Below are 23587 nucleotides of genomic sequence, written 5' to 3'. Positions count from 1 at the left end.
CACTCTCGGAGTTTCCGCGCGAATTATGCGAATTTCGCGAATGTAAATTCTTCGAGAAAAAATTACGCTTTCAAGGCGGGCGTCGAGTGTTGGCCGTTCAAAGAGGAGAAGCCCGCGGGTCGCATTAGCGCACTTTCAATTCGCGCATGAATATTTAAATACCGGAGTGCCGAAAGTGCGCTTTACGTGTGACCTACCTTTGACAGAGATCTCCTTGCCGCCGAAGGTGCAAAGGTACTGCAGCAGTACATCCTTCCAGTAGCTGCGATATGAGATCAGGCCGAGATCCGACAGCGGCTTCTCCGGCGAGCCAATCTTCTTCTCGACCCTCGTCAGCAAGTAACCTGCGCAGCAAATTACATCGATCATCGTTAATTAATAATCGCACCTGAGACTTTCCGCGCGCGTGACATTCTGCGCGCGAATAAAAATAATTTCCGTGAAAAAGAAAACAAATACAAGGGTGATGAAAAACTTCAGATACTTTCCGCGTTGAAAAAAAAAATCGTGCTCGAATATCTTATTATAATTATAATGTGTAACGATTCAATCTAGAATTTAATTAAAATTGAATTAATTTGAAAGGAAGGGGAGAGGCGGCAATACGGTTTTTCAAGTCATAACTGATCGGGATTGGCGGGTTTGCGGTGAGCAAAGTTTCTCGAGCGTAATTGAATAACGAAATCCTATTATACACTTAAGTAGGAGAGAACAACTAGCGACGGGCCCGACAGCAATGGACCCGGTACTGCCCGTCTGCTCCCGGTTGAACGTCCGTTCCGCCTCGTTTGTCCGAAGTATTTCGCGACGAGGCATCAAAGAAAAAACGTATAGACAGTCGGGGGAGGGGAACTGCGAGCGGGGGCACCCCGAGGCGTTTCGTGCCGCGGCCCGTCTGGTCGCTGGTGAATCGGCGAAATCGTCCGTTGCGCGCATCTGTTCACGTCAATGGAATTATCCGACGGACCGGTTAAAAACCCGTTTCCGGAGAGGGTGACTTAAATGCCAGATCCAGATCTACCGCAACCCGGCGGTGGAGAGCGAGTCGCGGTTGATCGATAACGCGCGTGCATTTAAACGCCGCTGCGCGATCGATTGGCGCTCCTCTTCTTATCAGCGGCGCAAAATCCAAGACCGGAGCGTGAAACGGGACCTCGCGAACGGAGCATTAATTCGCAGTCTAATAATTAAAGCGGTCGAATTATTGAACAAGCCTGGTTATCGAAAATTGACTGATAATTCGACTTCATTTTCATCATTTTCATAGTTTCGGCTCTCGATATCTCTGGAAGATAATTCGGACGAGTAATTTTCTAGTTTAATGATATTTACGCCGTGAATCTGAAAATCGCATAACACCTCTACGATGACGTAGGTTCTCGGTGGAGTGACACGAGTCACCGAAGAACGCGTGCGGGGCTCTCCATCGAGAGAGACGAGACTAATCCGCAGGATTCAAGGCTGGAATATGTAAAAGGCAGCCCGGAGAAGCAGCGCCGGGATTTAATGGGCCGCGTACGCGCGTACAGCTCGTTCTCGTTTGAGTTTGCGCGGATTTCGCGCGGCGGAACCTGCATTATGTATAACCGATCCTGCCGCGCGCATACGGTATTGCAAGCGTGTGGGTGGCCGATGGATTTCGCGGGGATACTGTTTCGTTCGCGCTAAACGTCGCCATCGCATTCCCGAAATTGCCTCGGCAGAGGTCCCGCCGGCAAAGCTTCAAAAGCTCCTTCATTAGCAAAGTGAACTTTCGCCCTCTCCTACTCACTGTCGTCTTTCGCCGAATAAATCTTGCCGCCCGAAGACGTTTATTTAAAGTTCGGTGAATGCCGTTTTCGCGCGGCTAATGGATCAAAGCTGCGAGCTAATTAAGTGTTAAGAGATTACCTGCAGCGCTGCGCTGAGGAACGCACCTTGGATTTATTGTTTCAAGTCCCGTAATCTAGGAAAATATCTCGGCATACTTTATTCGCGGTATACTTTCGATATTTCGAAATCGATGCAAAAGTTTGTCTTCTACAGTATATTTTTAAATGTATAATTTGTCGTTTATTTCAAAAAAGAAGAATCAACACCTCTCTTCGAAGTGACACTCTGTACCGCAGATTATATCGCGAAACTTCGGACTCTTAGAAAGTAAGATAATTCTGGGTTTTTCATTTAAAAAATTATAAATTTTTTATCGCAAATAGAATTACCCCACGAAAATATTTTATCCTAATTTGAGTAGTCCGCGGGACACGAGCAAAGTGCAAGTTATTTTCATATTTCTCCGAGAAATTTCTTTATCTCTGGATGCTGCTCGCCCTAACAAAGATAAAATTTTATTTATATCCTAATGGTTCGTAGGTTCCACAAATTGGAATTTTCGGAAAGATGTATCTATCCTGTGCGGCTTCTCCGGAGGTCTCAATCCGAGCGCCGCCCTCAAAAGTGCCGTCTATCATGTATTTATTACGCATCCGATCGTGCGATCTATCGCCGAGATTTCCAGGCTCGAGCCGATCCGTTCAACATTTCCTCGCGTTTTCCACGAAAATTTCTTTTCATCCCGCAAACGAGGCCGAACGAACGAGCAAGCGAACAAGAGAACGAGAGAGAGAGAGAGAGAAAGAGGCGTCCTCGCGATACACCCGGATCAGGACACCGATCCTGGCGTCTCCCCGTTCCCGTTCCAGGGTATTCCCGGCCGGCGATGGGTTCAACGACCATGCCGCCTCTCTCCTGTTCCACGCCGTTTCCATCTCCTCCACCTTCGCGGGACCGTGTATCTCCCGCCGGCAGAGAGGACACTCTACCCTTTCCCATCCCTTCCGCCCCGCTATACAGACTCTCTCCCTTCGGCACTTTGCGGGCTCTCACCCACTCCTCCCCCCCCCCCTCCTCGCCGCTGATTACTTTGGGTGGGTTGAACGCATTCATTACGCGTCCGCCGTTCAGTTTGCAGACTTTCGGGATCGGTGTGGGGGTGAAAAAGCGGAAGGGTGGGAGGGAGGGAGAGAGACAGAACCGGGGGCGGAGGGGAGGAAATTCGAGAGTGGAAATTCGGGAAAGAGAGGAAAACGGTGACCGCCATCGGGAGGTGGGAGGAAGGAAGACGGATCGGCGTGACAGGGGGGTTGCGCCAGCGGGGGCGTCCCGCTCTTTCGGGCAGGGTCGGCTCGATGAGGGGCGAAGGACGAGGGCGCGGATTCGCGAAAGTGCGCGAATGGCGAAAATTGGGCACTATTGAGAGTGGGCTCGTTGCGCTTTCACTGACGTTTTAATTTTATTTTTCTAATTTCGTCGGGGATATTCGTCTTCACCGCAATTTCGTGAAATATCGGCGGCAAAATGTATCGGGATGTTCATTATAATAATTACTTTCAAGAGTGATTCTTAATCACTGGATGACACATTGTTATTTCGAAAAAAAAAAAAAAAAAAAAAAAAATGAAGACCCCGCGTCGTTAAACTGAAATATATCGATAAATGAGCTCGGAATTTTAACTGCGCCGGATCTGAAAGACGTTAAATAGATTCCACGATATTATTAATGTTTGAAATTAAAAATAATATACAGTGAGCTTAAATTATACAGTTAAAGAAAAAGAGACTTCAGTCTCATATATTCTCGTTTTTATTTATACTCAATAAAGTGCTATTTTAAAAATCTCCATCTGTTTTCTATTCTTATTTACACTAAAAAGTTACTTTTCCACCTAAATATTCCCGTCTGTTGGTTCGAGAAATTCCCCTACAAAAGATTTATCACGCTCAACGCGAGCGGAAAGGGTTGGAAAGGGTTGGAACCGTGAAACATGCGGAATGCATGCATCAATGACGTAAGACGATGCGGGCTATTGCACTCGAGGGCTGAATTCGCTCGGGGCGAGTGATTGCAATTTTTCTCACGGACCATTCATCTTTCAGATATCGCGGCGGCCTCGAAAAAAAATCCGTAGGGGGGGGGGGAGGGCCCGTTTCGTCTGGCCGGGATACTTACACACGAGAGACGCGCGCTGTATGTGTGCGCGTATCCGCCCTTCGTCCCGACGAAGGCGCCCTGTCGGTGAGAGATGCTGTAAGCCGCGCACCGATCCTACCCAGTCGCAGCAACGTTGCGGCGGTGACCCCTCTCGATCCCTCTCCCCCCCCCTCACCCATCGTCGCGTACCCTTCGTCCCTAAGCATAGGGAAAGAGCGTCGGTGACCCTGCCAATCCTACAGTAGGGATAGTGGAGCGAGGTCACGAGAGGTCATACGATTTCCGAGCCCTTCGGGCGCCCTGCGTCGGCTGAGCGAGGGGGATATAGGAAACTGCGGGGGCGGCGCGAGGGGTTCAGCGGGGGAAAGGGGAGGGGGGGGGCCTGCGCGGCGACGGGTAGGGCAGGTACAGGAGAGAGCCCCGCTGTTGCAGGGATCAAGGTGTGCACGGAGCGGGGTCTCGCCCAGGAGAGGAGGACGCCGCGCCGCGTGCGTGAGACAGGAAACGCGGAAGTGTGTGTACGCGTAGCGGCCGCACGCGCGTATCTGCACGCGTGGTGCGCGACGTCGACAGCGTCGGCAGCGTCGGTGGCGTCGGTGGCGTCGGCGGCGGCGGCGGCGGCGGCGGCGGCGGCGGTGGTGGACGTGGGGGTCGATCGATGCGGCGAGACGCCGGGCATCGCACTTTCCGCAGACCACTTCGCTCTCCAACCTACGGCCAACGCCGTTCACCATCACCATCGCCAACCACCACCACTACCACCGTCACTGCCATTACCGGGGGACGACGCTGACGATACCGCGATACTGAGGTGGTATCGGTACGTTCGTTTCGGTACTTTGAGAGCTTCGCCGCGCCGCGCCGCCTCGGATATTGATTCCTGTTGGAGAAATATTGAATCGCGCGATCGAGTATTAGCGCAATTCAAAATATTGACTTTTCATCGACAAATAATTGGAAATAATTAGACATAACAATGATAAGGATATTCATAAAAGTTGGGAAATATAGATAGATCGAGGAAATGAAGTAAAACGACGAGGCGGTCAGCGATGAGAGAACTTCAAAAATCACGCGGGGGAGGCTCGAATGTATTTTCGCCGCTGCAGTATTGCATTTCGTAATTCAATCCTTGAATAAAACTCGCTTTATACACACGTCGAATGGTGCGCGCTGCAGGAAAATAAATGTTATCAAATTCACTCGGCGAATGCACTCGATATTTCGCGTAGGGTGCGCGAGTTTGTAGCGTCGGCCTTGCACAGTCGAAATACAGTCGGCGGCGGAGTCGATGGCACCGAGTGCAGAGGGGGATGACGGAGAGATGAGGGGAAGAGAGAGCCAGAGAGAGAGAGAGAGAGAGAGAGAGAAAGAGAGGATGCTGTCTCGCTCGCGGAAAAGCCGGCGGGGCTGCGAAACCACCCCCGTCGACCGACCGACACACCGACGGCACAGTACGTCGACCCTCGGCCAACCCCCCGACGCAACCCTTCCCCCCATCCTCTGTCCGTTACTACTGGTGTAGCAGCGCCGTGATCCCTGCCCGACGCCGACGCCCGCTCGGCATCAATGAAAATGACGTCACGGCAAAAAGCCCCGCGTTTAATTATCAACGCTACGCTTCGCGTCGAGATGAGTGTGGGCGTCGCGCGCGCGCGCGCGCGCGCACGTCCGCTTGTGTGTAAGTGTGTGTGTGTGTATGCGTGTGCGTAAGTGTGTGTGTGAGTGTGTGTGTGTGTACGCCTGTGCGACGCTGGCGACGACGTCGATGAGGAATCGCCACATGTCGAGCTCGTCGTGGAATTGGCGTGAGACGGACGACGAGAACGATGAAATTTCGCAGTCTCTTGCTCGCGCGTTTAGCGTTCAGCGCACTTGTACGATCTCCGATCATGTGGCCAAATCGATCGCAATCTCGAATTTAAAGAGCGACAAAAGATAAAAAGCATAATGAAAGAAACGAGAAATAATAAAACTCGAAAATTTGACAGAGAAAAATTGTTGCTTAGAAACTCGCGTTCCAAGCTGAATGTCGTTTTCTCGCGATATATTTTCTTTCGGGCGAATTCCAGGTAGCTGTCGAAGAGCAGCCACGCTACGCGAGAACGTATTGGCGTTAATGGCTCGCGAGACTTTTTCATTCGGCCTTCCGGCGGTTCAACGGCCAAGAGCGTCGGGAAGAGTCGTCGTTTGAACGATCGCATCGTTAGCGGTTCACCGCAAACACGCGTCCAGACACGATCGTCTTCGTCGTCGTCGTCGCGAAACCGCGGAGGCGTGCGTACGGAGGCACTCCTATTCCTAATTTGGTAATCCTTTCGATTTCAACGGGTGGAAGGATGTCGTCATCGGCCAAGCCGAGTCAAGGTTACCCGAGAACCGGCAAAAATATGTATCGACGTATACTCACTGAAATCGATGAGCAGCCGGCCGTAGCCTTGTCTCTGGTAAGGCGGTAGCGTGAGGATGCAGGATACGTTGTAATTCAGGAAGGAGTTCTTCTCCTGAAACACAAATATTAAGATCCCAGTTAGCATCAAATGCATACGCGCGCAAAAAAAAAAAATTAATTACAGTCACAATAATTTTAATTAATCAACGGCTTATTGCTTCTGCAGAAAAATTAATGTTATTCAGTCTTCAAATTGTCAATTATTGTTACAAGTCTACTTTAAACGATTTACAATTCGCGAACAGATTTCGAAATAAGATATTGCAATATTAAAATACTATTTATGAATAAAATATATATCTCTGCGAATTTTACGTATTGCAGGAATATTATAATGTGACAGAACTTGTATTATACGTTGGTCTTATTATGTATTTTTCGAGAAGATTGGATAGGACACGAATAGTCGACGAACCGTTAACACGAGACAAATACAACTTTGGGTTATCTGGGCATTGTCGGTTGGCTTCGGTTGAACAAAGGAATAATACAAGAATCAGTTAGGAATTCAGAGCCGTTCTAGGTCATCGCAGAATCATCTACAAATTGAGCTACCGATCTCGATTGTGCGATCCGCTTGCCTTCTTTATTATATTATAATTATTTAAGTTTCATACATACGTATGATATTATTCTGACCCAATAATTGTTATTAATTATTTAATCAATATCCATTCCCCATTCTGTCCCTTACAATATATATTCTAGTTTTGCGAACGTTGCGAATGTGTAGATTATGCTACATATAAAATTATAGACAGAAGTCCATCTCGACTTCTGTCGCGAATCGTACAAGATCGTCCAAAGTAAATTTTAAGAGACAATTTCGATGCTGCTATTACGAACAGAGTTCACCCGAAATTTTATTAACAAGATACGCGTGTATCTGCTTCACACCGCGTAGAAGTGAAGTTACAAGGTAAAGCTCTACGCGGCGCATTCGCCGCGAAAGATATGATCGATGATATTCACCGGAGAACACGCCAAACGCATTCCGCGACTGTTGACGTTAATGCAACGGAAATGCATCGCGCTTTCGCGGCGCAAAAAGATAAGAGTGTGCGCACTGCACAACAGCAGCATTATATCTCTCTCCCTTCGCATAGAATGAACTGTAAATATCTATGACACGTCAGTCGGCAGAGTTCCGTCACGTGGCTCGAAAAAAATTAATCAGATCATCATCATGAGCCCCGCGGGACGGGACTTCTCTTAAAAGATCGTCCTTAATTTTTCAACGTCATCTTATAACGGACGCGCGGATATCGATCATGAAGTCACGCACGAGCCTTGGAGGAGAAAAGATCGCCGCGATTTCGAAAATCACGCTCTCAAAAATAGAGCATCTGGCCGAATAAATAAGAAGCGACTTCTCGTATTTTTAACGCCACTGCGGTGGGCGTGCGCGCACGTCGAGCTGTGCGCGCCCGCAGATTAGATAAAATCCCTTTCCGGGATTACGGGACCGATATCGGGGTTTAAGCCAGTCGTTTATTATGAAAGCGACGCGTGAGCCGAGCTTTCGAAATCTCGCTAAGATAAATAGATCATGAGTCCAAGCATGTCCGTGTATCGCGCTTGGACTCGCTACGCTTCGGAGAATTCACACTTATCGCGTCCACAAGCGGGATGATGCGCCGTATACGGAGATGCCTGATGTTATCAAAAGGAAAAAAAAAAAAAAAAAGAAATCAGTCGAAGGCAAACATCCGTTTATGCTACTTGAACTTTATTTTATCTGCACTATCCGACATTGTTGCTTTATTTTGATTACTCTATTATTTCCCACCGTAATAGAAATAGTTCTCAAACTCATCATATTTACCGATATAATTTATGATATTCTGAAGCTGAAAAATATCGAATACCTCGAAAGCTAATTCAAATTTTTCTCCGCTCGTTCCAGAATAATATATACCAATGCTCGGTGGTTTCCTAGTGTTAATCTGATGTTTGGCACGTTCAGTCCGGTATTGTTTTGAGCGCAAAAAAATATATAGAAAAAACACCTTGCATATCGCAAATGAAAAATCGACGTTGGAAAATATGGGGAGAAAAATGCGCGCCGGATGCCGCACGGTTAATCCAATTGATGCGATACGTCGTTTATCCGCGAGGGCATTTCCACGTGCGAGCCGCGTGTTTAAGCGTCGCATTGAATTCCGCTGAATGTAAACAATTTTTTAACAGTCGGCAGGAAGCGTTATATCCCATGTATTTTCCGCGACGTCGCGGGACGCGATTGTTCGATGGAGTAGCCGGGGTCATCCGGCGGACACGCGAAGGAAAGCGGAAAACCGTCTTCCATTTCTCTTGCCGTCGATCCTCGTCTGAAAGAAGAGCTTAATCTCTCAGACGGGATTACGGGCTATGCCCCGGGGACGGCGACTATCATTTCTCGCCAAGTATCCGACGGGGCATTCGAGGATATCTCGAATGGGTGGGCGGACGAAAGGGATATATTTCGAGACAAAAGTATTTCTCGGAAATAGATTCGCGCGTGTTCAACCTGCGATGAGGGATCCTACGCTGGAGAATCGGGGCTCATCGCGCACCTGGCGACCTTCTCTCTCCCTTTCGCCGTGCGAAAACGACCGCCCGCTATCGGAACGAGAAGAAATGCCGGGATGAGAGAAGCGCTGCTTTTCCCACGAAAAGAATTAACAAGTCAATTTAGGATTCCCTGTTTTCGCGCGAAGAAAATTATTTCCCGCCTGCAAAATTCTGCAAATCATCATCCCGTATGCGGCGGTCGAACCGAAGTAGTCTCGGTGGTATTCGGACACCCGGTATTTCCGGCCATACGACGGCCGTGTGCTGTTGCTAACTGCCGAGGCAGCAACGGTCCGAAGGACACGACCCGTGGTCGGTGTGTGCGTGCACACGGCACGCCGGGCGGCCCGCGTGTGCGTATCGGCGTGTTAACTTGGTGAAGTGGAGAAGGCGAAGAAGAGAAAAGAGAGGAGCGATAGACACGCGGAGATGAAGAGGGGGAATATCGCGCGCGACGGGGAAAAAGGCGAAAGGGGGAAATTTGGGCCCCGGGAGTGAGAGCAACCGTTCGAAAGGCCCGACGGAGAAGGGGACCGGCAAGGGAGCCAAGGGCGGAATAGAATTTCTGTATTAGTATATTCTGGAATAGGGATGCTAACGACGGCACGGATCGCTCACCGGGGAATATCGATACTTCAACTGTGGCAGAATCGCCGGATGAATGGTGTGGAAGACTCCTGGAAGGGAACTTTAGCGTTGAATGTCACGAATGAGAAATCGTGTCCAATTTTTTTCTTGCGTCATACGTCGGAATTAATTTCCTCGCCTCTCATCATTCGATTTTATATCAATATTTGCTTTAAATTTGTTAATCAGCTTCTGATAGCTCTGGACTCTTCAACAAAAACTGATGGTGCACTTGTTCCAAAAACGTCTAATTATAAATGTAGGGCGTTAAGGTATAAATTCACATATCAAAGAATCCTTTTTTGGCCGTCATGAATTAATAAGCAGCTATCAATCTTAATTGCAGCTGTCCATTTTCGAAATGTAGGGCACATAAATGTATAGATAGAAATATATACGCATTTAATAATGCAAAATATTTAAAAAGACTTTTTATTATTCTGCATTATTAAAGCATATAAAAAGATATTTTAACCGTGAAATTTATATCATGAAATGCGAGTGGTAATGTAAAAATAATTGATTTTCATAATGGAAATCCACAAGGAAAATATTCATTGCTATTTTTTGCTTTGTAATTTAATTAATATAGCCGCAACGAGAACACGGGACTTAAGAATCGGAGCAATGGAGAAAGTACAGTGATTTAGTGTAGGAGGGCGACCACACTTCTCGACCGCCGGCGAAGTTAGTGAGACAAATCGACGGGAATGGAAATGAGTCAGCGAGCGAGTTCTCAAAACTCAAGTCGTCCTCCGATCCTGCTCGCCCATCGTTCCTATGCGATATAAAATATATAAGGTGTCCCAGAAGCATCTACTTCGAAAGATATTTCGCGAACGGAGTTCACGATTGTCTCAAATTATACATATTACAGCGAATCTCGTCGTTTCTCTCACGATTCAGTGAAATTTCGGCACTAATCGGCGAGATTTTAGTATCAATTAGGTTCGCCGTTTCGAGCAGCTGAATAAGAGAGGACAGCAATCGAACATTGTGCGAATGAAAAAGTGCTTCGTGGGCAAAGCGGAAAGCGTAGGGGGGGCTGAAAGGCAGAGCGAGAGGAGGGCAGAGGGGAGAGAGAAGGTAGGAGAATCTGGGGCCCGCGACGTCCTTGGGCCCGGTAGTTGCTCACGGCCGTCTCGACATCCCCACCGGCGTCGTGACGGAGGAGGCCGTATACTTTTCCTTCTCCTCTATCGCTTCTCCATCTCCCTCGCGCCTTCTCCGTCTGCGCGATCTCTTTTCCGTGCCGTCGGTTTCGCCCCGCGACGGCCACGCAAGGAGGCGACAAAGTACTTCGTCAGCTCGCTCGAAATCGATCGGCGATGAGAAGCGGCGAGAGATTCGGGATCGCGATGGACGAGTCCGGGATTCCCGGCCACGAAGGCGCTACGAGATTTCGATCGCGAGAAACAGTCGTCGGTCTTCGCGATGAATCTGCGCAGTCGGCGCGCATGACTGGGCAACCCGTTTGAAGTCGCTTTAACGTGTGATTTAAGTGGCACAAAGCGCTATGTATTTTGCATGTATTTTCATATTCGCGACTAATAATGGCAAATCGCGCTCTCTGTCATTTTTGTGCGCTCAAAGTGCAACACAATAATATGTAGAAATATAATATCACTCGAATCATCGCTGTAAAACTAGCTTACTCAATCCATGTTTAACAACAGTTATATCCAGTATTATTTTTTGCTTTGCGACACATGTTTTATTGGAATTAATACTTTATTGCCTGGCATATCAATCGCGTCCCGGTTTGTAGGTCCCGTCTTTCCGCGTTTACAGACACGCTCTTTCTATTTCGGTCGCGAAATATGCACGCGTCAAGGACTTCTCTCGTGCGGAATCCTGTTTCGCGCGCGTCAATGATCACGGCACCGATGTCGTGGGCTGTCCTGACGTAGGAGGAAAGTGCAGTCCTCTCGCCCGAGAAGGCGAGGTACAGCTTCTTTCGCCGGATATATAGTTCGTCGGAATCGATACCCGGCACTTCTCTTTCTCTCTCTCTCTCTCTCTCTCTCTCTCTCTCTCTCTCTCTCTCTCTCTCTCTCTCTCTCTCTTTCTCGCCCCTCGTCTCTCCCTCTCTCGTCTCCCTTCATCTCCGGAACGCGGCAAGGTGGCGCATAGAGTAACGATCGCGAGCCCGCAGCCACGGCCGTCGCGCTCTACGTGCGAGAGAGGAATAAAACAGATCAATGATCGTAACGACGTACGTACGTCTCTCCGCCGGCGAGCGCGGCTGCACCATCTGCGCCGTGGAACGATACATATACGCCAGGTTCCTTTCTGCGTCTCTCGATTAGCTCGGTCGACCTAACGAGAAGTCCAAATAGTTTCATCAAAGATCCACGGCGCGCGTACTCGTACGTGACCGCACGAATCGTACCGCGTGATGAGTAAACTCGGGAGATAAATTAACGGGCGGCGGAGAGAGAGTTAATGGGCACAATGCGGGAATTCGGGATGAAAGAAACGAGAGTCCGCGCGAGACGGTTAAACGAGAGACGGAAAAATGGCTGAAGAACGCAAATATTAAAAAATGATGGAATTTAAAGTGAGAGAGAAATTTTTTTTTGAATAAAGCGTAATAGGAAAATGCAACGTGAGAAGAAATCTCATTCCGAGTTACATGCGCGAGCATAATTCACGGCTATTTGCGGGATTGCGAAAGTGCCCATTGTCATTCGCACGCATTTGTACCTTCGCGTTAATCGACGTCGGCTGATTTTTAAATTGCGAGAAGCGAGAGCCGGCGCGCATTGGCATTTCCAGTGCGAAACAAATGTTACGATGAGAACCGTCGTCTCATTGTGTGCGACGCGAGAGACGATGGCATTTCAATTCAGCCGTGCACCCGTACAATTTATACTTCTCGGAGTGAGATAGCGCGAGTGGGCGTCGAATTAATAGCACGAGTGTCCTTTTTCGATCAATGAAACGCAGACGGACGGGCTCGTTAGCATTATTAAAGATCCTTGACGCGCTTTCTGTAAATTTGCAATCACGGAACACGCACACACTATTCTATAAATCTATCGGTACAATTTATTTTCTATTAAATTTTCTAAAGCACTTTTAAAAAGTACATGCTGCTAGAAAAAAAGTGTGTAAGTTACATTTAAGTTCCAATTGCACCGAAATCGTTTGAAACTATCAATTTGAATCAATTATTTTCTTCCTCTGTCAATATAGAATGTTTCAAAACTCGCGGATGTTCTTTTAAGATATTCTAGTTAATTCGGAGTTTATCTTCCTTCAGCGGAAATGTCGTGGCATCGACATTTCCAAGTTATAAGCGATCAAAATGGAAAAGCCTTTTGTAAATCAAGCTTCAGAGGAATGAATCAATACTTCGGTGTTTTAAATAAATTTTAACTTCTTAATAAAATTAATATTAAAAATAATAAACTTAAAAAAATTAATAAATTGAAAAATACAATGGTGACTTACTTTCCTCGATAATTTCACAAAAAAAAAAAAATTTTAATTTGGTTTGAGAATCTGCTACTAAAAAACTCCGCGTGAGTTTCGGGATACCCGAGACAAGACAAAGAAATATGAACTCCTACGTCGTATTATAATTTCGCGCAAGAAGGAACAGCGAATCGCGAAGCTCGACTTCGTCGGTGCGCATAGTGCAATCGCGGGCCTGAAAGCGCATCGGCGAACGAATCATTCTCTCCGACGATGCGTCGCGTCACCTCGGCGGTCTACGGAATGCAGAAAGGAGACGTTCGACGACGACGACGACGACGATCGTAAAAGGCTTCCAATCGGTCGGTATCCTTCTCCGCGTATCGCCGTTGCCGTAAAGCGCGTACACGTGTGACGGGCGGAGAGGAAAACGACAGGGGCGACAGAGAGAGAAGCGGAGGGAACGAGGGAGGAGAAGCATTGGAACGCGGGTCAGCAGCGGGCGGGTATCCGTCGTACATACATATATCTCCTTTGTCTCTTTCTCTCTCTTTCTCGCGTGTCGTTCATAAACACGTCGACGACGACGACGACGACGACGACGACGACATTGGTGTATTGTTCGGAGAGAGCAGCGCGTAGGTGAACGAACGTCTGTGAGGAAGAGAGAGAGAGGGAAAAGGAAAGAGAATCGCTCGCTCACTCGCGCGCGAATAAGGCGAATCAAACAATTGTGTCGGACCACGAGGCGAGGTTCGTGTCTCGCCGCATCTGGACCGCCTCTATCCTTCTCTCTTCGACTCTACAAGCACCTCTTTAAGAGACTCCCCGTCTCTTCTTGACGAGGGGCAATTAATCAGAATTCTAGCCCTACCGAGTGGGAGAGGCCGACGCGCGAGCAGTCTTTAGATCTCAAATCATATTTCAGAGTTCATAATTTTCAAATTTTTATGTCGAAATATATAGGGGGGTTCGAAAATTCACGGATGTTTTTTTTACGGACTTTTTGATCAATTTAAAATTAATTTAAAAAAATTTTTCCATGTTAACTATCGATCAAATAACACTGCGATATTAACAACATAAATCAAATAATATCATATGCGCATGATGAAAAATATTTATCCAATAATACTGTTGAATAATTTCAACGAGCGCTTTTCATATTTACAAAGCCTTTGCCTCAAGTTTTCCCCGACGCTTTTCCGCTTTCCTGCCTTTTCCATTTTTGATTCGCGAACTTCCCCAAGTTGGAGTCCTCGGAGTGCTTACTTTAGAAAATGTAATAAATAACATGTCCTACTCCCCCGCTATCTCTATCGCGCAATGACACTCTCTTTCATTTGTATTGTTGCGGGAGGTGCTTATGGAGCGTGCAAGGCGATCGCCGCTCTGCACCGATCGGAATTTTTGCGGCCGCTTATTTATGGTGCCGAAGGTGCCGTCGGTTCTGTCATCGTACTCGGGCGAGACCGGTCGTGGAATCGGCTTAACGCAGACGGCATAAATTTCTGCTTCGATAGCCGGCGGATATTTACGAGGTGGACTCGCGCGTAAATGGAAATTAACCCTCGGGCACCGTCTCTATTTTTACGCCGGGCAGCAGCCCGAGGCCCTACGAGCCCCGAAGTTGCTTCTGCTACAACTACAATCATGTCACACTTCGATCGATAAACATATTTTTCTCGCTCTGTCTCATTTACCTCGGACAACCTGATGTGAAAACGAAGAACAAGTTTAGCCGGCTCTCGATTTTTTCCCGCAATCTTTTTTACGACTCGGAACTCTAGGATTTTTAAGACGCGAAGTGCACGGCAATAAATAAAAGTTCGATACGCACGGCCAGACGGAAGCGCAACCGCCGATCGCCGATGAAATTAAACATACTCGGCCGAGCGGAACGGCAGATAAAAAAAATTCGTCGAATACCTTTCCCGAGCGGTCGCGCAGCCTATCATCGAGATCGTCGCATTTTTGCCGCTGCAATTGAGCGCGCGGATATTATATCAGACAAATAAAGGAGTTTTCGACACTATGACGGAGCCGACGCTAGACTATGCTGAACATTTTCTCATTTTACTTCTGCGAGAATATGAGAATTTATCTTCAATCGATAATGAGTCTCTTGCAATGTCCAATATCAATTGATATCAATAAAAAAAAAATTTACTAATAAAACTAGAAGCCTCGTATTTATTAAAAATGCACATGGCTTTCAAAAAGTTATGACTTTTGTGAGTTAAAACAAATTTAAAGATAAATTTAAGACATTAAGCGCTAGAATACGTGGAAGAGATATTAGAATATGAATCGCAGAAAACGCGAATCGAGGAATCAAGTGACATGTGTGTGAATTCTCTCGAATCGTTTAGTCATACGCGAAAGGTGGTGGTGTGAGCGTGGCTTAACGGCCGTGCAGCAGCAGCTCCTCGCGCGCGACAGTCACTTCTATATTTAGATGCACCGAGTTTCCTCCACCACTTTCTTTACGCCGAACAAAGCGTTCCTGTTAACACACGGGGTGTACGCGAAGTCTTATCGCCGCGTTTCCTCCGTGTAACTGCACGGTTTAGAACGACAAGTTATCGCCGCGTCGTTGCATATCGAGAATCTTTCTCTCTGTATCGCGCAAGTCGACGGTATTCTCGTTTCCGAATCGGGTCGTCTGTTTCGTCACTCGCTCTCGAATCAATATCAATTGAATAAATCAGTGTCGAGAACGTTAATTAAATAAATATTTGGCAGGCGGCTTCGCGAAACTAATTGAAGCTTGATAAATTTGACCGAGAAACCCTTTACGAGATTTTCGAAAATAAAGACGTAAAGTGTTCCTTTTTGGTATTCGCTTATCGAAAGAAACTATTGCAGGGATTCGGTTTACTGCATACGAGGGGGACGGGAGGGGCCTTTAACTCACAGACTGAAAGGATTAATGTGACAAATTCGGTTCATCGGGAGGGAAATTCGGCGACAAAGCCTCTAGATTCAAGGATACGACCATCCTGGAATTTTCATTCCCGGCATGTGCAGACAATGGACGATATCCCGCAGGCGAGACGTAGATTTCGAAAAACGGAGGGTTGACTAAGGGGCTTCGGCTTACTCGCCGTTGCACTTTCGTCCTCTCTTCCGAATCCGAGCCCGAGCCATTATTACCTGGACCGTTTCTCCTTTGTCTGGTCACAGGATCAGCAGGATCTATTAGTTACTGCCGTTTCGTTGTCCTCTCTTCTCCAAGGTAGTTCATTCTTTCGTCGAATCGTAAAGTACGTGGGCGAAAAAATTCAGAGTATAAAAATTGAAACGCCATTTGTGATCGTAATTCGAGCAAGAGTGACAAGACCTGAACGTCACAACTTTATCTTCCTTTTCTTTCATTCGAGACACCTTGTAGACGGAGACCATCGATCCGGTGAGCTGACCAGAAAAAAAAAAAAAAAAAACGGGAAAAAAAATTATCGATGTTCGCGCAATTTGAGATACTATGGGACGCTTTTCGGTAGCTTTTAAAATCTTGACAGGTTCGAACGATACACGATCAGTAAAATTGAAAAATAAAATGGAGAGAAATAATCGCTTACTTTCTCGAACTCATTGGTGTGCAAAAAAATATAAACGCAGTGCAGATTTGGCGTAGCGAATATTCGTGCGCTTAAATACATCGAGTTAGTGCGCTCTAAAATTTTAACTGCTTCGTTTCCTTTTTTCCGCGGTATTTCAAATTTCACTCGTTGATTTTATAATGCGTGAAAAATTCACGCGAGTGTTGATCGCGTGGAAATTAACAGGCTGGGAAATCCGGCGGGTCGATCGATAACTGATCATTGACGCAATTCGGAGTCCATTAATTCTGCGGCGGACGAGCCGCGCTCACCGCCGTCGTCGTGTAGGCGTTTAATTCCATTCACGCACGATTACGCGCATACACACGCGCGACGGGCGCGCGATGAGGCAAGCGGATGCGCGCGGGTTTTTGTCCGCGCAGAGATTTCTCGCGCTCTATCGCGAGAACCGGCGTCGGGCATCGGCTGCGAAAGAGCCCCAGCTGGAATCGAGATTATCGACGCGAGGAGCGACGTAAGTCGAGACCGCGATAAGTATGCCACCGCCGATGTGTCCCTCCGCGGAGGGACCGTACGAACATCCGAGGAACATCGCCGTAGGTTCGTCGCCGGGAAGAAGAAAGGGGCCGCCGAGAGATCGCAGGGGAGAACCCTGTTCCACCTTCGTGGATGTGCATTCGGCGGGATTTGGTCGCGCGAACACCAGTACTGTCTGGCATCGATCGACCCCGGTTCGGGGCGAGGTTTTGCCGGTTGAAGAGGGACCGAGAGATCGTGAGGCGGAGGGGAGGAAGGGACAAAACGAGCAAGAGCAAGAGAGAGCGCGGGAAAGGGACGGGCGCGGGAGTGGTCGGGGAAAAGGGATGGTTGGAGAGTTGAACGGAGGTTGGATGGCGGCGGAGGGCGAGCCTACCCCAACCTCTTCTCGACGAAGCGAGGCGCGTATATCGACGATCTCTACTACTACTACGCCTACCATCACTCGCTCTTTCTATCCCTCCCTGCCTCCCTCTTTCTCTCTCTCTTTCTCTCTTTCTCTTTCTCTCTAACGATACTACCCTACGTCATCCCTCCTCCGTGTCCCTTATCCCCCTTGCCTGCCTGGCTGCCTGCCTGCCTGCCAGCCAGCCTGCCTGCCTGCCTGCAATTCCCAGCAGCCGCCCTTAGCGTCGCGTCTCCTCGCACTCTCCGGCCGCCGTCTGCGGGATATTTTTAAGGAAAATTGCCCGACCCTCGTGTGTCCTTCGTCCTTCTCGTCCCTCCCCCCCGTCGCCGTCCGTCTACTCGCCTCGTCTGCCGACGCCGCCCTGCCTCTCTTTCGTCCTTTTCGCCTCCTCCCTTTTGCGGTGAGTCCCTCTGGCGCGAGCGACCCTTCCTCACTCTCTCTTTCTCCCTCACCGATCCTTTTCTCCGTCCGTCCGAAGAGAGAAAGAGAGCGTCTGCTCTTCCTTCGCCTCGGGAGCGCCCCTGGAAAATCCTCCTGTCGGCCCCCCCGTCCCTTCTTCCCGGCGTCTCCCGAGAGAACTCGGGGCTTCTCGAAGAATTCTCGACATTCTGCTCTTCCGTGACTCCGTCCGGATTATGAAATTGCAAGAGGGATACTTCCCGACCTTGGTGATCGATCCTTCCTGTCGGACTGACAACGAGAGCGATCATCCCGCAACACGCAGGTTTCAACAAATGTAAAACCGCCCGAGCGATCACTATATCGCGCATACAAAATTTATAAAAAAAAAAAAAAAAAAAAAAAACGCGAGAAAAATTTCTCCCCATCCCAAATGTGCTTCGTCTGTTAGTCGAATGAAAGTCGAGCGAAAGAATCGGAGATCGATTTCGGTCTATCGTCCGCCTGTGTCTCGCCTCTTTCCCGCTGCGCTTTCTCTTCTCTCCGGCGCGGCATAAAGCGCGCGGGTACAAATGCCCGACTGAAAGGGTCCCGTCTGTCTATTTATTATATTATATACGCCGGACGCTTCTCGCTCGCTCCACCGTCGGAGACCCTTCACGGAATCGTTCTTGTGAAGGGCGCAGGTACGGCGCGCGTTCTCTCTCTCTCTCTCTGCTTTAATCTTCTTCCCTCGGTTTCTTCGTCGTCCTCTCTCTACTTCGTCGCGCGCCAGTCCTCCTTTTCGCCCCACCGATCTCTATGCATTATTCAGGATATATAACGCGCGCGGAGCCGTCCGTGACGGGCTAACTGGCGCAACGCCGGAAGTTAGGCAAATGAGCCCTGCGAGCGAGCGTGGATCGTCGCGTCGTTTCCACGGAAACCCGCGTCCGCCGATTTTTCACGCCCTTTCCCGCTTCAAGTGGCAACATCCTGCCGCCGTTTCATCTCACGGCCTCTCCTCCTCCCGTCGGTCGTTCGGGATTCAGGTGTTTCCTACCAGAATCCTGATTGCGTGAAAAATGTAACAATGCAATTCTTTCATCAAAATTGTCTGCCTGATTTATGCAATATTTCTGTACTAATTATCGCGATTGTACATTTTTATGTAAATTTTCTAATTTTTCATAATTTAGAATCAAGAATCCTGCAACGAAAGTGAGGAAAATTTTGCATAAACGTTCGATGTAAAAATCCTCGCTGTTAATTCGTTTTCATTTATTATTGCATACTAATTGCATTGGAATAAATGAAGGTCGGAAGAGTAATTCGCTTATACAGCGCTAATTTGCGAACAAGTAGATTCGCTATACGGCATATTGCGAGATATTGCTTCTGCTCGTTTTTCTTGATTGAGTGGAAAATGCAATCAATTTAATTCTTCCATAAAAATTTTTAATTTTACAATCATTGTATGTTAGTATATTTTTATATAACTAAATTTAAAAATTATTTTGCAGCTTAAAATCTCAATGATTTGCTGGAAAAAGAAGCAAAATAAAAAAACAACATTAAACTGAAAATTTTCGCTGTTAATTCGCTTTTGTTTAGGCAATAATTGCATCGAAAGAAGCAAACGTCGAAAGAGTAATTCGCTTACGCGTCAAACTTGCAATCAAGGTAGACTCGTTGCACGGTTCGCAGTGCATCGCGACAGCGCTTTTATATCCACCGCTTATTTTCTTTCACCGCTATCGTCTACTCTATCTGAACGAGGATTGAATTTCACCGAACTCCCACGTCGTAAGGATACCCATCTCTCTCTCTCTCTTCGCGATGCAGGTATCTCGTCGATGCCGAGGAAAAATAACACCAGCGTTGTGCTTGCGTTTCGAATGCGCGTATACGTAGACTCGCAAATATTGCTCCGGCTCAAATTTACTCAGATAGCGCGCAAGCAGCATTGTCGCTACGGGCGAGCGAACGAGCGAATTAAAATTTGCACACATTTGCGCAAAAAGAAAAACGTTTGTTGTCCCGCTTGCGAAATCTTCGCTTTTTACGAATAATAAACTAGGTTATGTTTCTTTTTAAAGTTCAGTTCGTAAAAAATTCTTTACGAATCGCTTGCAAACTCGCAAACTACCGATACTTCGACATATCTGCCAAGTAAGAAACAAAGTCAAAGTCATCTGTTATTAAAATTAAGATTGAGAGTATCGTATAAATTGATCAGAGAAACTGTGTTACAAGAACATCCATCTGTTTCAGCACATTTGAATCCCACAGTTCTTTTTCTTCATTATATGTTTCACTTAAGAACTACATTTCCTGTTTACTTTTTTTCTTTGTCAACTTTGAAAGTCTTCCCGGAGTTTGTAGTCCTTTGTGGTAAACTTTAAGTACTCTCACCGGTCCAATTTCTCCTCGCTTATATAGGATCGTAAAAATTCCGACAGTGTTATGGTTGCTACCGGTGTTCGACATGCGTGTCTCGCTACCTCGTTATCGTTCCTTTATTTTTTCCCCGCTCTTCAGCTGGCAGGTCTAGAATACCTGCGTAAGAGGATACGCCACAGCGTCTCGTTTACTCCGGGCTCTCGCATGCTTTTGTATTCGCTTCATGACCGAGTCAAATGCTCGCGCGATCGTCTGGCCGAGCTGTCGGAGTCGAGCAGGCTGCGACTCGGTCCACATATTAATGTCGTCCGATTGATTGCTCAAAAAAGCTCCTCAATGTTATCGCTCTTCGAAAGTAAATTTCAGGAAAATTATAAATTAACTTTAGAAAAATATTTGCGCTACGCGCGTACATCCGCATCTGTTACAATATATTTTCATAAATGCCTGATGATTTTTCGCTGTATTCGAGAAGATCGTGATATTTCTTTAATAGAACGCAAACATTTTTCCCTCGCGAGAGGCGAAGTTTTCATTCGGTAAAATATTGCGATGTTAATTGCGCATTCCTGAATGCTAATAAATACGATTTCGCATGACTTACGAAGAATGTTATCTTTACACAACACGGAGAATTAGAAAGAAACATGCCGTCGGAGAATGCACATTGCGATATGAGTATTGGATTTATTAGGCGCGCCCACGTGCGCGATATATCCGTTACGAGAAATGTCCGGGCAACGTTAGAACGTAAAAGAAAACCTCTCAATTACAGAGCGGCGATTATTCGATACTCGTCAACGATCTGGAGGTTAGAGGGAGAAGGTGGACCTACGCCAAAAATTTCGTTCCACCGAGAAACGGAGTGTTCGTCCTCGGTCAACGCGGCGCAAGGATTTCAGGAGCGGAAAACGGGCCCCTCAGAACCGGTTCCCGTCTGCGTTTCACGTGACACGTGTTTCTCCTTTTCGGGGTATCCGAAGAAGCACGGTTTTTAAATATAGAGTCCGCATCTTATTAAAAGCCGTTGTTGTCGGCTTTCGGGAGAAAAACACAGCCTCGCGATCGCGGTATTTCAGTTTCGAGCTATTCGGTTTAGCTGTTCCGTTTTGGAGTCATGCGTGAAATTCATTATGCTTACAATGGTATAATTTAGTCTTTAGCCGCGCAATTTCATGTGTATTCAGCTTTGATTAAAACACGTGCAGCGAGAGCAAATAAAATTTCAGGTAAATAATCGATTGAAAGTTTCCGCAGGTAATTTATGACATTACGATATGATTTAATTAAATTTGAAAATAATAAATCACGTCACGCGATTGTAATTGCAGCTGACAGCAATTGATATTTCGTTTGACAGCACCGAAAACTTGGAGCTATTTTCCGCAAAGGTTAATTATTCCTATTTAAATTACTTAATCCTCTCGTTTATTTTCCCGTCAATCTTTTCGTCCGATTTTGTGATCACGCTCAACTGTATATTCGACGTTAATTTCCAAAGACGTTTTTCATCTACGATATCGTCAAACCATGTTCTGCGTCCGACGTTCGCTTTAACCGCAATGACTTTCGGTTCAATTATTCCTGCTTGCGGCGCGCGTTACTTCGCGCGGCAAGAAGCTCGCGAGAAGCTCGAGGAAGAAACGAGCGCAAGAAAATGTCTCGAACGGCGGAAGACCGGCCTGTCTTCATGTCTCAGTAACCACGGCGGAAGCTGTAAATGCGTTCACGCTTCGATCCGACCCTCTCTCGATTTCTGCTCGGCTGCTTTGCGATTGATCAAAATTCAACGTCTCGCGCGAGAATGAAGACGCTCGGCACGGTGGCGGATAACAAAAATCGCGACCAAAGCCTTCCTCGCGTCTCCTCGCGTCGATAATCCGACTACCAAGGTGAAGAGCGCGATTATTCAAGTTCAACGTCGGAGGGGGGAGGGGGAGGAAGGGAGAGGTCGGGAGAATCCCGCGCGTCGAGGTCGACAACCGCGACGCTCGAGAGGTCAACGCCCGGATGGCTCAAGGTCAACGACCGAGTTACCCCGCCGGGGGGTTCAACAACCGCGTAATCGTTCAAGGCCAATGTCCGAATCGTTGAAGGTCAAGCTGCGAGGGAAATCAGAACGCTGAGGAAACTTTTACGACGCGACGGGAGGGAAGTGGCGGTGCGCGCCACTTCGGTGGCGTTTCAAGTCGTTTTGATGGCTCTACAAAGCTCCCGCGGATAGAAATTAAAGAAGGAGAAACGCTCGGTCGCAAAATTCGTTCGGAAGGGCCTTTAAATCGACGATCCGAGCAGGCGCGCGCGCGCGCGCTGCCATTAATCCAATTTACTGTATCATTATTACGTAATTGCGCGCGGTCTGTGTTCCGTACTTATTGTTGGCTGCTCGGAAGGAATTTCATTCCGAAACAAGCCGTAACTCGTTCGCTCGTTGCAGTGCGCGTAAATTGCCGTGGTTTTCAGTCATGTGGAAGAAAAATGTAATCACCTGAACTGAGATTGCCGCGACTGAAATTTCTTCGTCTTCTCGGGGGACCTCTCTGTCTCTCGGACAGCTGTATAAATGTTATCCCTCACGTGTCCGCCGGGATCAAGAAGCACAAGGCGGGGGGGAAGGGGGGGGGGAAGTGACAGCCCGAGTGATCCGCGCCCGGGCCGGTCATGTGGTCGCGCGTGAATCCACTTCCGGTGCGCCGCGGCCCGGCTCGCGATTTCCGGCTTTTCGCGAAGGTGGCGGACGATCGGGACGAAGCGGGAAAGGAGGGGGCAGGAAGGAAGCTGAAGAAGCAAAAACAGAGCAAACTCCACCTTGCGCGCTTCCCCCTTCTCTCCGTCCCGGGAGAGATCCCGGGCGTTTGCTTCGGGGTGGCGGCCGTTGCGCCCAGCGTCAGGGTGAGGCGCCGACATTGCGGTTTAACGCGACGACGGCGATGACGGCGAGAAGGACGGGAGAGCGCGCGGACAAAAGACAGAGAAAGAGGGGAGAGGGATGAAATTCGACGCGAGGAAACGCGAGCAGGGAACGAAGTTGAAGCCGAACGAGAGTGGAACCGGCCGGGCAACGGGCAAAGGCGGGAGGAACACGCCGCGGACAAGCGTTTGAAGACGAGAGAGAGAGAGAGAGAGAGGAGGAGAGGGGGATGAAGTGAGCGCTTGGAAATTCAATATCGACGTAATATCCACCGACGATCGACGGCGGTGTCGTGTTGGAGCGATCGAGGCGAGGAAGGAAGACGAGGACGACGTGTAACTGCGAAACGGCCGCGAGTCGTAAG

At 47.9% G+C, this 23587-nt stretch overlaps 1 protein-coding gene across 6 annotated transcripts in view; it reads right to left on the bottom strand.

Moving 5' to 3' along the window:
• The window catches only part of chm (chameau), a 93491-nt gene that overhangs the window by 60629 nt on the left and 9275 nt on the right, over positions 1-23587 (bottom strand). For 4 of the 6 annotated variants that reach the window (XM_067353677.1, XM_067353676.1, XM_012376594.2 and 1 more), the window contains exons 10-11: positions 6381-6474; positions 198-344 (exon numbers count right to left, since the gene is read on the bottom strand). In XM_067353677.1, coding sequence (XP_067209778.1) covers positions 198-344; positions 6381-6474 — 241 coding nt within the window. Of the gene's footprint in view, positions 1-197; positions 345-6380; positions 6475-14945; positions 16440-23587 lie in introns of those variants that run through there. The other 2 variants (XM_012376596.2, XM_067353678.1) reach the window with 2 other exon arrangements.

This window comes from Linepithema humile, chromosome 4 (assembly GCF_040581485.1).
Source record: "Linepithema humile isolate Giens D197 chromosome 4, Lhum_UNIL_v1.0, whole genome shotgun sequence".
Classification (NCBI taxonomy): Eukaryota; Metazoa; Arthropoda; class Insecta; order Hymenoptera; family Formicidae; genus Linepithema; species Linepithema humile.
Note: the sequence above shows the minus strand (reverse complement) of the source record. Positions and strands in the feature narration are given on the sequence as shown.